Here is a 16,316-nt window from a genome sequence, read left to right on the forward strand (position 1 = left end):
TTATAAGCACCCTAATTAACTACAGCTTAAACAGCTTAGCAAAAGTCTTTAAAAATGTTGGCAAGGATGGCCATAGAGAACATTTTAAAACCTAAACTTGGCTCAATAAAATAGGCAGTAGGTTTGACACCAATGACATCAGATCAACATACCTGTTATCACTCAGATTAATGACTTTTATACTTTCCATATCACCCATTTCCTCAGGAAGTAATTCCAACTTGTTGGAATGGAGAAACAGCACTGTTAAACATTTCAGGTTTCCAATCTACATAGAAAAAGAATAAATATTAGACATATGAAACAAATTGCCTGTGATGCAATAATCACCAAATGTGAAAGACAAAATGTACTCTTCTCCAGATTAGCCAGCCAACTAAGCTACACTCTTTAAAAAAATAATAATAAATAAATAAATGCTTCCAATCAAAATTTCTGCTTTAAAAGTAATTTTTTGCTATGGTAATAGACAACACGGTTAAGAACATTTAAAAGCAAAATGGGTATATGAAAAAAAATACTGAACACATCAATGATTTAAAAATACAAAACTATACACATTTCTGTCTAGCATTTACTGCAAATGATTAAGGCTGTAAGAAGGCAAAGAGTTTCATCTTCTAGTCCTATGTTTGATTCCCACAGCCTCTACTTGCCTAATGTGTGAATCTGACCAAGTCACTTAACCAGAAGTGCTACCAGGCTTAGTGTCGATCACTGCTCTACCTCAGTTAAAAAAAAAAAAAAAAAAAAAAAAAAAAAAAAATACAAGTGCACCAAAGCATTTGCTCAACGATTTTTGGAATTCATAAATTCCAATGCCTTGGATCAACTTATTCATACCCCCTCCAGGGGAACCAATATCCTAGACCTGGTCATTACCAACACGGGCGACCAATGCTTCACACCAGAGGTCAGCTCCTCGTTGGTCAGATCCGACCATAAGCTAATCAGTCTTGGCATCCACATCCCGCCCCCATTAAGGTAACCACCGTAAAGAATTTCTCCAAAGCCAACTTCAAGCTTCTCAAGACAGAAGTGGCAAACTTCACGTCACCCATGCAGACGGAAAGTAGAAGTACGACTGCTGAATCTTACACCAATGCACTATGAACACATACACGAGTGCATGGAACGTGCCATCCCAAATAGAACCAAGACGCTCTCCTCCAAAAAAAGGAAGCCAATCTGGTGGTCCCCTGCCATAAACAAACTATACAACAGAAGGAAGAAACTATTGCAACAGAGAGTAAAATCCCAAGATTGGAAAAGCTCCCTTATCAGCCTCAGCAAGAAGCTGGGATCCCTCATAAAATCCTCCAAAGCTAGTTACGAAAACGATTGCCACAGATTCTAAAGACAACAAGGCATTCTATAGTTATGTCATGAATCTCAACGGCAACACTTAAATCTGCTCTGAGTTGCAGCACAATGGCACTAAACATACAGAACCAACTGATATTGCCAACATCCTAGCAGATAGATTCAGTGCTAATTTCACTCCTCTCTCAGCCCCTAAAGGGCCCATCTCAATACCAGAAGAATGCCAAGTCTCTGTAATCACGGCTGCACAGATAAAAAACACACTCTCCAAAGCCAAGAATACAGCATCCATGGGACCAGGCAACATCCTGGGCTGTGTTCTGCACGAACTACAAAACGAACTGGCACCCCACCTAAGTACCATGTTCAGTCATAGCCTCACTTCAGGCTTTGTGCCTACTGAATGCCACACAGCTACAATTATCCCACTCCACAAGGGGGGATCCACCATGACCCTGGGAACTACTGCCCCATTAGCCTGATGAGCCCGCAAGGCCATGGAACGTATCATCATGGAACTTATAAACAAAAACATAGGTAACCTTCAAACTCTGGACCCCACCCAGTTTGGGCTCGTGAAAGGCAGATCATGTCTCCTAAACCTGATTGACTTTTTTGAAGCAGTCACCAGAGCCATGGATGAGGGTAAGGTGGTTCACACAGCCTATCTGGACCTTGCCAAGGCATTCAACACCATCCCCCACTCTAAAATCATAGATAAACTCACTAAACTGGGCATAAATCCCTATGTCACACGTTGGGTTGCCAACTGGCTCACTGACAGAACCCACACTGTGAAAGTAGCAGACTCCAAATCCGAATCCAGACAAGTGGAGTACCACAGGGATCAGTCCTGGGTCCACTCCTGTTTGGCATCTACTTCTCTGAAGTTTAGGCCAACACAGGGGGTCTACGGCTAACAAAGTTCACAGACAACTGCAAACTGGGAGCCATTATTGAATCCCCTAACGATGTGGACATTCTACAAATGGGCCTCACTGAGACAGATGCCTGGTGTCAAAGCCATGGCCTCAAGCTCAATGCCAAAAAATGCATAGTCATCCCATTTGGGAAAAACCCTGTGCCCATGAACTACCACATAGGCGGTAGTCCACTTAACACCGAAAGAATGATAAGACACCTAAGGACACAGGTGGACAGTAGTCTCTCCTTTGATAACCACATAGCCACAGTAGTCAGGAAATCCTTCTACGTGGCACACCTCATCACAAAAGGTTTCTCATCCAGAAAAAAGGAGGTCATTGTTCCTCTCTACTCATCCCTCAATAGACCTATTATAGAGTACAAAGCCCTGTTTGGTATGTACCTCAAGACATTTACAACAACTGGAAAGGCTGCAGAAATACCTCACAAAGAGGATCATCAGCCTCAAACAGATGCCCTATGCAGACCGTCTCAAACTCCAGCTCTACTCCGCTGCATATCACCTACTCAGAGGTGATCTCTGCCTAACATACAAAGCCATGTCAAACCCAGAGCTGTTGGACATGCTTCACTTAAAGAAATCCCAATCCCTCTGAGCCACACACTCCAGGGACCTAAACCTTGTTGCCACAATAAACAAAACATGCTGGAGGGATAGGTTCCTGTCCCAGAGACTCCCAATACTCTGGAACAGACTGCCTAATTCATGTCAAGCAGATCACCTTATTAACCCTCTTTAAGAAGAATATTGATTGGATGGGAGATAGGAAATTCACCCCGGGGATCAATTCTGTGGCTCTGCTCGACAGGGCACAGGAAAATAAGGGTGGAGAAAGCCAGGGAATCCTTATGGCTACCGACAGCCTAGTATCTACCTATGACCCTAAAAGCAAAAAAAAAAAAAAATACATACATAAAGGAATACATTATTGAAATATCTATTGGCATTTTCAAAGAAAAAATACATTACAAGTCAAAATAAACAGATAACGATGATATAATAAGAAAGCAGACTGAACAAAGTCAACCATGCTTGCTTCCAAATGATAAAACTGTTTCCTTAAAGATGCCAGTAAGCTACTTGCTTTCTCATTGTCCAGTTGCCCAACTTGGGTCACCTGTGACAACTCTCCAGAGCAAAAGAAAGCTGTCCATAAAACCCATCAACCTGAAAAAAAAGAACTAAGGTCTGATATACTGAATACAGGTTCATTTGCATGACATGACTGGGAAGTGGATAACATGATGGTAAGGAAGAATCTGGACATTGTGTGCATCATACAGTGTAACAGTGTCACTTTACTTGGGATCCACAGTTTACTCTTGGGGGGGGGGGGACTAGAAACTGTGTGGCAACTGTAGTAAAGTCGTCTTCTGAAGACAGTGACAGATGTCATCAGAATGAGTGACAGATGCACGGCAGTCACACTCCAGTGTAAACATAGGGTAGTAGTTCATAATTTCAGCCTATGTTCCACAGAAGGGTTGTGATAGTGAGGAAAAAGAAGAAAGTACAATCAGGTAGTGGTTGCACAACCTACTAGACAAAATGAGTCGATACTGATAATGGGGACCTGAATGCACATACTGGGATAGATGAATAGAATACGAGGACTGCCTGAGTGTACAAGGGTACAGCAACAGGAAAAAAAGGACTTCTGTCTGGCAAATTGCTTGATGATGGCCAACACAAGGCTCACCTAGAGAGACAGTCACAAGATCACTTACAAGACTACTCAACATTCAACTCCGGTAGATTTCCTCATACTAAGGAAAGAGCACTGGGGCAGATTCAGAGATTGCAAAGTCAAACTCAGGTGAAACTGCTGGCCCCCAGCATAAATCACTGGTATCCATAATTAACTGCAAACAGTACTCAGAGAAGTCTCTAAGATCAACAGAAACTAAGCTGAAGACCTGGAACCTGACTGGAGAAAAATCACAGAAGTTCAAAAAAATACTCAGGGCTCTAGCACAACAGGAAGAAAAGGGGGAAATAAGTAGAGTAGAAGAAGAATTGCACTGCCTCAAGGCTGTGTGTGTGAGGACTATAGTACAGACATATGACGCCATAGTCACTGGAAGCTGTTGAAGACTGGGGGGGGGGGCACTTAGTAATCTAAAAAGGGCAATTTTTTATAATTATTTACTACCACAACATAGGCTCACTTGGAGGATATTTTAAGCTTAGCCAATTCCCTTTTGGTGCTTGAATTAACATTTTCTGATTGGTCTTGCCTATCCCATGGCTGACAAATAGAAGTTATGTCCTTACCATAACGTTCCATGTGGAGTGTTCATCTCGCCTTTGTTCTTACACATGGGTTCGGAGCCGATCCTCGGCTCCGTGTCGGCCGGTTGCAAGCTCTGCATCGAGAAGAAGCTCGAGACAATCTAATACCCACAATCCCCCTCTGCCTTTACTTCAGATCTAGTTTGCAAGCAAACCAGTCACTAGAGACAGCACACTCATGCTTACATCACATATGCACAGAACTAAGAGTCTATATATATATAGACACATACACACATATATATATGCCAACTATGTACACAACAATTGCAAGCAGAAGCAGAATGCCCCAGGCCAGGCACCAAAACTGAACGTTCTTCCTAAGGGCGGGAGGGTGGGAATGTAAGAACAAAGGCGAGATGAACACTCCACATGGAACGTTATGGTAAGGACATAACTTCTATATGTGATAGTGTTCAATCTCGCCGTTTGTTCTTACACATGGGTAGCGTCCCTAGCTCCTTGTTCCTGAGGAACTCACGGAAGGACGTTCTTGAGCACAGTGGAACCAAAGGTTGCCCTGTCCCTAGAAACCTTGTCTACCTTATAATGAGAAATGAATGTATGTGGCTTAGACCAAGTAGCAGCCGCACAAATAGCTGCCTAGTGGTAGGCGGGCTGCATGAGCCAGGGATGTAGACACTGACCTTGTGGAATGTCCTTTGGGTTTGTGCAAAAGAGTTTGATTTGAAGAATCATAGACATAGATTATACAATCCGATAACCACTTAGAAAGAGTTCTTTTGGTAACCGCTAATCCTTTCCTGTTATCAGCAAAGGCCACAAAAAGTTGATCAGTTTTCCTGTGATCTTTTGTTCTATCCAAGTAAAATCTTAGCTGTCTGTGAACATCTAATTTGTGCAACATATACTCCATTTTGTTGGAGTGATTCTTGAAGAAGGTGGGTAATTCAATGGACTGATTAATATTGTTAATAGAACAAACTTTAGGGAGGAAGGATGAATTAGTTCAAGAGAAACTCTGTCAGAGTGGAAGATCAGATAAGGGTGCTTGATGGAGAGAGCTTGAAGCTCAGATACTCGCCTAGCGGATGTAATGGCTACCAAAAAGAGAGTCTTCCAAGACAAAAATTTTAACGGGCAAGAGGAGGCTGGTTCAAAGGGGGGCAACATTAATTTAGATAACAACAAGTTTAGACTCCAAGGTGACGTAGGAGATCTAATTGGTGGTCTAATATGAAAAACTCCTTTTAAAAAGGCTTTACAAAGTCTGTGGGCCATAACAGGAGCCCCACATTCTTCCACATGGAAATTAGAGATGGCAGCCAATTGAACTCTTAGTGCGGCAGGAGAAGCACCCTGATGGAACAAGTCCGTTAAAAACTCTAATATTTTATTCAAAGGAGCTATAAAAGGATCCACTTGTGTATTCGCCCAGAATACAAATCGCTTCCATTTACTAGAATATGTTTTAGTAGTGGAAGCTTTATGAGAAGCCACCAATATATTCTGAACTGCCGGCGAAAGAAGATCAGACCTGGCTAAGTTGGGAATTGGAGCAGCCAAGCTGCTAGATGGAGGGACAAGAGTGCGGGATGGGGAGCCCCTGACGAGTGAGTCAATAGATCTGGCTCTGGGTCCAGGATCCAGGGTCCCCAAATGCAGTGTGTCTTCAGGAAGGGAAACCAAATTTGACGAGGCCAGAATGGGGCAATGAGGATTATTGTCCTGTGTAGGTTTTCTGGCTTTCTGGAGAAACTTTGATATCAGGGGAAATGGAGGAAATGCGTACAGGAGTCCCGGGGGCCAATCGTGAATCAGTGCGTCCCTGGGGACTTCCCCTGGAGGAGGTAATAGGGCAAAGTAGCTCCTGCATTTGGCGTTCATTGGAGACGCAAACAGATCGCAGGAAGGCTGGCCCCACGTGCGAAAAATCTTTTTTGCCACTGACTGTTTGAGGGACCACTCGTGCGGTAACAGAATTGCTCTGCTCAGCCTGTCGGCTATGACGTTGGATGACCCCGGGATGTGCGTTGCTATTAGAAAGCGACCTGTGGACTCCGCCCATTGCCAGATTCTCATGGCCTCTCTACATAGCTGATAGGACTTGGTTCCCCCTTGTTTGTTTATGTACCAGACTACCGACATGTTGTCCGTCTGAACTGCAATAGTTCCCAGAGGAAGAAGGGGAGCAAAGTGTTGCAACGCTAGAAACACTGCCCTCAACTCTGGAACATTGATGTGCAGATTGTACTCCAAATTGGTCCATTCGCCTTGGACTGTCTGTCCCTGAAAGATGCCCCCCCACCCTATCAGGGAAGCGTCCGTGGTCACCGTAACTGTAGTGGGTAGCACAAATGGTCTTCCCTTGGAAAGGTTGCACGTTTGAAGCCACCAGTTTAGGTGTGTTTTGCATGTGTTCGTTATAAGAATCTCGTGTGTTAGAGGTAGTTGTTGGAACGACCATTGTGCAAACAGTAGCCATTGTAGGACTCTCATGTGCAGCCTTCCCAAGGGTATTGCAATAAGAGAAGCTGACATTAGTCCCAAAACCTTCAGTACCAGTTTTGCTGGGGATTTCCTGGACAAGAGAAGAAGACGATGTGAGTCTGAAGTGAAAGTATCCTTTCTGGAGGGAGTCTTAGAATTAACTGATGTGTGTTTAATTCCGCTCCTATGAACGAGATACTCTGTGATGGCTGAAGTAAGGATTTTCCGAAGTTTACGGAAATTCCTAGGTGAACACACAGTTGAAGAGTATAGTCTCTGGCCTGTACTAGTTGACGCTGGGTGGTGGCAGAAAGGAGCCAGTCGTCCAGATACGGAAACACCTGGAATCCTTGGCGTCTCAAGTGAGACGCTACCACTGCCATGCATTTGGTGAAGACCCTGGGGGCTGAGGTCAGACCAAAGGGCAGGGCTCGAAATTGAAAGTGACTGGCCCCCAGCCGGAAGCGCAAATGATCTCTGGATGCCCTGGCCATTTTGATGTGGTAGTATGCATCCTTCAGATCTATTGAGCACATCCAGTCGTCCTTCTGTAAGAATGGAAGGATCGATTGAAGCGTGACCATTCGGAACTTTTCTTTCTTGACGAATGTGTTGAGGTCGCTTAGGTCCAGAATGGGCCTCCAGTCCCCTGTTTTCTTTGGAACTAAAAAGAACCTTGAGTAAGTCCCAAATCCTTGCTGGTCCGCTGGGACTGGTTGGATGACTCTTTTTTTTCTAGCAGCTTTGAAATTTCTATAGCTGCTGGCTCTCGCAGATGGGGCGGTACATCTGGGAGTCTTTTCTTTGGAATGGGATGGGATAGAAAGGGTATGTTGTAACCTCTGGTAACCACGCTTTTTACCCACTTGTCTGTAGTTATGTTTTGCCAGGCCTGAGGGTATAAAGCTAAGCGACCCCCGACTGCCTCCAGAGCAGGACAGTCGGGCCTCCTCTCAGGAGTGCTGGAAAGGTTTACCAGGGAGTGTATCCCTGTCACCTTGATGCTGCGGACCCCTCTGCCGCCAGGGCGGCGTCTTCCACCTCTGCCCCTCCTCTGCCTCTAGAAGGGGCATCACCCTGTGTGCCTGGGAAAGATCCTTGGGGTTTTGAAACCACATTTTTCCACCACGTTGCCCTTTGGGGTACGGTCTGGTTGGGGTGGAAAACGGACTCCGACAGCAGACAGAGTCTTTCCCTCCTGTTCACACCGGTAAGGGTCTCCTTTACATTGGGGCCAAAGAGAGTGGCACCGTCAAATGGGGCGTTAGTAAAGGAAGACTTGAAGGCTTCCGCAATGAACATAAGCGCATCCAGGATTGTCTGCGAAGAGCAATCGCTGAAGCTGCTGCCCTACTCGAACCTTCGGCTGCGTAAGAAATCAGCCTCATGGACGAGTTCACAATGGATGTAAGGGTATTAAGTTGCGCTGTCACTTTCTCTGAGACAGCAGCATCTGTAGTACCCTGGAGGGTATCTCCCAACTCTTTGACTAGATCCCTCTGTAGTCGTGTAAAATGGGTCAAATAGTTCAGGGATCGCATGGAAAAAGCCGCTGAACTAAAAATGCGCTTCCGATACCTGAGCATAGACCAAGAAACTTTAATAGGGGGAAGGACAGATGAGGAAGATTCCGACATCTCCTTTTCGTGGCGCTGCCACCACCATAGCGCCACTGGAACTCCTTTTGTTAAATAGGTCTTGTCCTGAGGTGCAGTTATATACTTATTGGGTTTCCTTGGGACTGGTTCCACTGTGTCAGGAGCCTCCACGCCCTTCGAGCAATAAGTTCCATTAATTCGTCAAGGGCGGAGTGACCCAGGAGGAAGAAGGGCGAGCACCGAATGCCTTCAGCAAAACTGACTCATCCTCAGAAGGGGGAAGGGAGTGCCAGTCACCTCTCTGTTTCAGGATCTCCAATATGTCCGAAAAAGAGACATCTTCTGAAGGTGACTTAGGGGACCCTTCTGACTCATCTAAGTCAGTATCGGATGTTAAGGATTCTTGTGGAGAATCCAAGTGTCTCCTCTTACACAATCTTTTCCTAGGGACTTCTTCATGGGGAGCATCCAAGAAGCCTCCGAGGAAGAGGGGGCACCCTCCAGGGGTGGCTGAGACACTGGTGCTCGAAGCTTGGATGTGGCCATGGGTGCAGAGGAGGATAACGGCCCTTTATGGGGAGGAGAGGTTGCTTCCACTGATGTGGTTGTCTGGGTAGACAACACCTTCCTCATTAGGTCGAACGCCCCCGGGTCCCGAATCGAAGAATCTCCCGGTTCAAGAAATGGGAAGAATCCCGAAACAGGCACCAAGGCATCGACCCGAGGACGGAGCCGAATCGATCCGTGCGAGGCCCGAGGGAAGAGTCGGAACCGAACGTCGGTTCGACTCGGCCCCGGAACCAAGTACAGATCGTCGGCTCCGAGACTCTGGTACCGGGTCCGATGGAGTCGAGGTGAGAGGAACAGACCGAGAAAAGGACGGTTCTGGACCCGAGGGCTCCACAATCAGAAGATCAACCTCTTCCGGCTCCAAAGACTGGACAGGTCTCGGAGGAGGAATGGATGGAGACAATGGGAGGCCTTCAAGTTTCGACACCAACTGGGTGGAAACTGAAATAAGTTTGGACAGGGCCGAATGCTCCAATAACTTCTGCACCACACGATCCACATCGACATCGGAGAGTTTGGACGAAGAACGGGTCGAAGGAACCGAAGACGGAGCCGACCTCAATAAAGTCGATGGAGGGAGCTCCATCACCGGTTCCAAGACTTGAGGCTCAGGAACCGACACCAGTTGAACACTCGGCCCCGAAGTCTGTGGAACCGGTGATCCAACTTTACTCGAAGAGCTCGGAGCCGATGACTTGGGCTCCGACGTCTTCGATTCCTTCGAGGATTTCGATGCCTGGTCAGAAGCATCCAGAGCCTCCTGAAAGGAAGGTTTTAATAATCCTCTGTCCATGAGTTTCCTGCGCCTATCTGTCATGACCCTCCCACTAAAAGAGTGACAGATTGAACAGTCCTCTTGTAAGTGGAGAGGGCCAAGGCAGTAGACACAGGAACTATGGTTGTCAGTCACTGACATTTTTTGGCCACACTGACAACGTTTAAAACCTGATTTCACTTTATCAGACATTTTACAAGTAAGATAAGAGTCAAGTCCAGTATAAGAGTCAAATCCGGTGAAAAAAGTCAAATCCAATTTAAATGTCAAGTCCGGTTGTCAAATTTAAGTAGGGTTGGTAGGCCCCGAAAAACTCTAACCAATTAAAAAAAACTTAACGGTACCGAGAAATCAACCTACTCATACACACATACAGTTCAGTATATCAAAAATTAGTAATAGAACAAATTTTCCAATAAAATATAACAAATTAAGCTATATCTTATCTGAAGATGCTCGAGCTAGCTCCCAGCGATGCGAACGCAGCAGCGGCAAACTAGATCTGAGGTAAAGGCAGAGGGGGATTGTGGGTATTAGATTGTCTCGAGCTTCTTCTCGATGCAGAGCTTGCAACCGGCCGACACGGAGCCGAGGATCGGCTCCGAACCCATGTGTAAGAACAAACGGCGAGATTGAACACTATCACATCTGTATATTAGCCCAAGTGAGAATAACTGTGATCATACCATAAATAATTTGAGGGGCCCATGTAAGGGATGCAGCATTTAGGAACTGCCTCTATCCATTAGTGGCATGAGGGGCAATCCTGGAGTACATTTTCAATTACCCACCCTTAGATCCAAGTTGCATTTGAATATGGACATATGAGCTTTGTTTTACTGTTACGGATAGTCTGTTCTGGAACAGTGGTAGCCTCTGTGATATATACCCATCTCTCCACAACATTCAGTTTAGATACCTGGACTGAGTATTTCTGATGCCATTTGACTTGCTGATGCTCAGCAGGTCCATCTGTATTAGGTCAGAGGATGCCTTGTATCCCAGACACATCACGTCTAAAGCACTCTGTAGGATATGGAGTATAGTAATAAATCTTTGTGGTGGTCCATGCAAGACCTATTGCTTAGGACTTGTATCCTTTTAGTAAAGTATCTCTGAAGGTATTCCAATTGCTGCATGGGGCTGGACAGATGCATGCTAAAGTGGGCATTCTACAAAATGCATTTACCTAATGAAAGCTTTGTAAAGGGGGACAGCAACATCTCTATATCTAGTCACAATCAATTTGTTTATAAGCTGTGCAATACAGAAAGACTTTCTTATGACTCTAGGCACATGTTGGTCAAATGTTAGGTTACTGTACACACAAGTTCCCAAATACCAAACAACTGGGTCAGTTCTCAGAGGGTATTGTCATAATTTTGACACCAGTTATTATTTGGGACAAACTTTCCTGCATGATGGTCAAGTCATTTGGGGATTCAATAACTGCTCCTAGCTTGCAGTCATCTCAGACTTAGCCGGCCAAAGCCCTTTGGCATTTCCTTTTACTTGTGAGAAGTATATGCCAAACAGAAAAAGTCTCAGCACCGAACCCTGGGGGACTCCACTGGTGACTGGTCTCTTTCCCCTATTTTGATCTCCTGCATACTGTGAGCAAGCTGGCAATCCAGCTAGTGATGCAAGTGTTTGTTGCTACATTACTCATCTTTTGTACTACACCTGAGTAGGGGATTGTGTCAAAGGGCTTGACTAGGTCAAGGTAATGTGGTGTGAACTGTTTTACATTCATCCATCGCTTTGGTAATAAGCATAAAGCTTAAAATTTGCCCATGATTTTGAGCCTTTCACACTTTCCTCTTGGCTGTTTTCAAACACATTTTTATGGCCATGCATACGTGTATGCATTATTTGCTTCACCTTCCTGATTGTACTAAATCATATGCATTGCATAATACAGCACCAGTTGTTTGAATGTTTTACATCTGTAGTTTTGAACAGTCTTCTAGTAAGCAATGAAGCAAAATGTATGAACCAATAATGACAAAACTACCCATTTCAGAAAATTTCAACCACAAAAGGCCACTCAAACATCCGTCATTACAATCCATCAATATCAGTAAATATGCAAAATCCCTGCAGAAGTAAGTCATCTAAATAATTCCACATTAAAGGGATCTCTAACTAATGAAGGGATCTCTAACTAATGAAGAGTTTGCTGCTAGGAAACAACTTTATATTTAATTGTTTCATCTACAAATAAGGTGGCTGTTGCTCTTGAAGAATAAATTGCCTATGTTGCATTAAAAAATGATAAGCTAGTAATACTGCAATAGGGAATGGATGGCAAACTGATAACAGGTTTATAGTTACTAGGTAACTCTTGCAAAGGAGGACATTCACAGTACTGCAGCATCCACTCACTGTAGCAATCCATGTACATACTGTGGGAGTAGAACCCACAGCCTTCTGCATCAAAAGTAAGGCTACTACCTGTTGTGCTACTAACAGTGCAGACAGACTTGGAATAAGCAGCACTAAACTTCTCTTCCCCTGAAGCTCTCAGCTTCTAGTAAAATGTATTTATTTAACATTTGTTTTCCAGGAAAGTCCAACTTGGAACAAAGCCAATTTTCAGCAGCGGCCCAGGGAGAAATGCTGCAGACACGCATCTTTGTAACATGGGAGGAAACCGGAGCATCCTGAGTAAACCCACACAAACACAGGCAGGACATACAGACTCCACCCCAGCCAAGAATCAAAGCAGAGAACCTCTTGCTGTGAGGCAACACTACCACTGCACCATCCACTTGACACAACTAAATTTCTCAAATTCACAGCAGAAGAAATCTGGAAAAAGCCAAAATGTATTTGGGGGGGTGGGGGGTGGGGAGACAACCAGGGACACATTTTAAATATTGCTTGTATAATCTTAGAAAGTTGCTAAAACAGTGTTTTGTGTTAACATGTGTTTCCTAAACAACAGGAAGACAAAGGGCTGTCATTATTTAGTGAATTCCGTTGTCAACGATTTGTTAGAAAATCACAAATTTTAAGAGGAACAGACCAAAAGTATGAGTCAAATATTCTGTGAAAATCTAGACAGTTGAGAGCTATGGTGGCATGGGTAGAGAATGCAGGTTCTTGTACCTAAGGGTACAGGGTTTCACAGCCTGGGTAATTCTTTTTTTTTTTTTTTTTTTTTTTTTTTACACACACTCAGACCTTGCAGCTAAATTAACAGACCTTGCAGCTAAATACACAAACGGACCTGGCAGCTAAATAAACAAACGGACCTGGCAGCTAAATAAACAAACGGACCTGGCAGCCAAATAAACAAACGGACCTTGCAGCCAAATAAACAAACAGACCTTGCAGCTAAATAAACAAACAGACCTAGCAGCTAAATACACACATGGACCTTGCAGCTAAGCAGCTAAATAAACAAAAATACCTTGCAGCTAAATAAACAAACTGAGCACAATACCTTGCAGCTAGGCAGCTAAATAAACAAATGGAGCACAATGCCTTGCAGCTAAATAAACAAACAAAGCACAATACCTTGCAGCTAAATAAACGGAGCACATAAAACATGTCCTTGACCTGGGTTTAAAATGAGAAGTTATGTACCTACCATAACGTTCCATGTTAGTTGTCTTCTCTCGCCTTCTTTCTTGCTGGATGGGTTCGGAGCCGAACCTCGGCTCTGACTCGGCCTATACTAAAGCTCGAGAGCTAATTTTGCCGGCTCGAGGCAACCCTATATCCCATGATGATAGGCAGTAACTACCCAGATCTCATTTGGTAGCTGAAAAAACAATAGCCAATTCAGTCTCCCCACTCAGATGGAGGAGGAGAAAGGAGAACTCCCCAAATGTCACTATCTGAAGCCGTAGCTACCCCAGGACAACCTGTTTGGGCTTGAAATAGTGCAAGAAAAGGTCCCTTAGAAGAAGGGGAAATCCTTTCGGTCTGTCCAGGCTAGGGGGATGGTGGGCGGGACGCAAGAAAGAAGGCGAGAGAAGACAACTAATATGGAACGTTATGGTAGGTACATAACTTCTCAATGTTAAGTTGTCAATCTCACCTTCATTTTTGCTGGATGGGACCGCGTTCCTAGCACCTTCATCCTGGGTAGCTCATTGGAACAGACTCTTGAGAACAGTGGAACCAAAATTTGCCCTGTTTCTGGAGGCCATGTCCAATTTGTAATGTGTAACAAAGGTATGAGGAGAGGCCCATGTGGCTGCCGCACAGATACTGTCTATTGGTAATCTAGCTTGAAAAGCTGTTGATGTAGCTAACGCTCTGGTTGAATGGGCCCTTGGCCTAGAAGGCAATTCTTTACCTCTGAGTTGATAAATACAGGTAATCACAGAAGACAGCCACCTAGACAGGGTTACTTTGGATACCGGAAGGTCATTTCTACTTTCTGCATAAGATAAAAAGAGTTGATCAGATTTTCCTGATTTGTTTAGTTCTGTCCAGATGCAGAGCTGACTATGAACGTACAGGCAATGCAGTTTTTGCTCCACCCTGTTTGAATGATTAGGGAAGAAAACTGGAAGATCAAAAGATTGATTTAAATTTGCCTGAGAAGCCACCTTGGGTAAAAAAGACGGGTTAGTTCTTAGAGAAACTCTGTCTTTGTGGAAAACTAAATAAGGAGGACGAATGCAAAGGGCATGAAGTTCAGATACTCTCCTAGCAGATGTAATGGCGACTAGGAAGAGTGTCTTCCAGGAAAGTAACTTCAATGAACAGGAAGCCACAGGTTCAAAGGGAGGGAGAATCAAGGATGTTAAAACTAAGTTTAAATCCCACTGTGGTGGGGGGGGGGTCTTTGATCGGGGGCTTGAGTAAAAAGATACTTCTGAGGAATGCCTTGTAAAGCTTATGGGACATGATGCTGGAGTCCGACAGGCCTATGTGAAAATTTGAAATGGCTGCTAACTTGAACTTTTACTGTGGAGGATGAAGATCCTGAATGAAAAATTTCAGCTAGGAAATCTAAGACAGAGTGTATTGGAGCAGTGAAGGGATCTATATTCCTAGCCTTTGCCCAGAAGGAAAAACGTTGCCATTTACTAGCATAGATCCTTCTGGTGGAAGACTTAAGGGAAGCTACGATAATATCCCGGACAGAATTTGAAATCATTGGAAGCCTGGCTACGGACGGAAGTGGAGCAACCAAGCTGTGAGGTTGAGAGATTGGAGGGATTGGTGCAGCTGCCCTGAATGATGGGCCAAAAGATCTGGCACTGGATCCAGATGCCAAGGCTGCTCCAAAAGATAACGATGCAGGAACGGGAACCATATCTGTTGAGGCCAATAAGGGGCAATGAGAATCATCTTGGCTCTCAAGGCGGTAGCTTTCTGAATTATCTGTGTGATTAATGGAAAGGGGGGAAAAGCGTATAGAAGTCCCCGAGGCCAATCGTGGACTAGAACGTCTCTGGGGGGATGGCCTGGAAGGGGGAAGAGAGTGAAGAAGTCAAGGCATTTGCTGTTTTGTGGTGTTGCAAAAAGATCGCAGCAAGGAAACCCCCACTTCCGAAAAATTTCCTCCGTCACCGATTGCTTGAGAAACCACTCGTGGGGCATGAGAATAGCTCTGCTCAGCCTGTCCGCTATGATGTTGGACTTCCCGGGGATATGTGTTGCTATCAGAAACCGCTGAGAAGAGATTGCCCATTGCCAGAGTCTGAGTGCTTCTCGACACAGGGGATAGGACTTGGTTCCGCCCTGCTTGTTGATATACCATACTACGGACATATTGTCCATTTGAATTGCAATAGTCCCCAGGGGAAGAGAGTCTTGGAGGGCTTGCAACGTCAAAAGCACTGCTCTCATCTCCAGGACGTTTATGTGCAAGTGGCATTCGAAAGGTTGGCATGTGCCATGGACTGTCCTGCCCTGAAAATGCCCCCCCCCACCCGATCAGGGATGCGTCCGATGTGACCGTGGCGACCGGGGGGGGGGGGGTAAATGGTCTGCCTTGATGGACTTGAGGGGAGACCATCCACCAAGACAGATGTTTTTTGCAAGATAGAGTTATTAAGATCTTGTGTGTCATAGGAAGCTGTTGGAAGGACCACTGGGAGAAAAGCATCCACTGAAGAAGCCGCATGTAAAAGCTGGCAAGGGGAAGAAGCGTGATGGCTGCCGCCATGAGACCTAATACTTTCAGAACATACCTGGCCTGAATTTTGTTGCTCTGAAGGAGAACGTGAACATGATTTTGAATATCTAAGACCCCTCTGCTCTGTTAACTTTGCTGAGAGCTGAACGGTGTCCAAGGTGGCGCCTATGAAGGTAACAGAGTGACAAGGCGACAAGGCAGACTTTTTGAAATTTATAGAGATACCTAGCCCTTTGCAAATGTGAATGGTGTAATCTC

The 16,316-nt window shown here is 44.9% G+C and overlaps 1 protein-coding gene across 2 annotated transcripts in view; it reads right to left on the reverse strand.

Moving 5' to 3' along the window:
* The window catches only part of ERBIN (erbb2 interacting protein), a 3,184,408-nt gene that overhangs the window by 1,186,209 nt on the left and 1,981,883 nt on the right, over nt 1-16,316 (reverse strand). For both annotated transcript variants that reach the window (XM_044063352.1, XM_044063353.1), the window contains exon 14: nt 153-268. In XM_044063352.1, the coding sequence (XP_043919287.1) occupies nt 153-268 (116 nt within the window). The remainder of the gene's footprint in view (nt 1-152; nt 269-16,316) is intronic.

The sequence above is a fragment of the Protopterus annectens genome, chromosome 2.part1, assembly GCF_019279795.1.
Source record: "Protopterus annectens isolate FY-2018-M chromosome 2.part1, PAN1.0, whole genome shotgun sequence".
Taxonomy (NCBI): Eukaryota; Metazoa; Chordata; order Ceratodontiformes; family Protopteridae; genus Protopterus; species Protopterus annectens.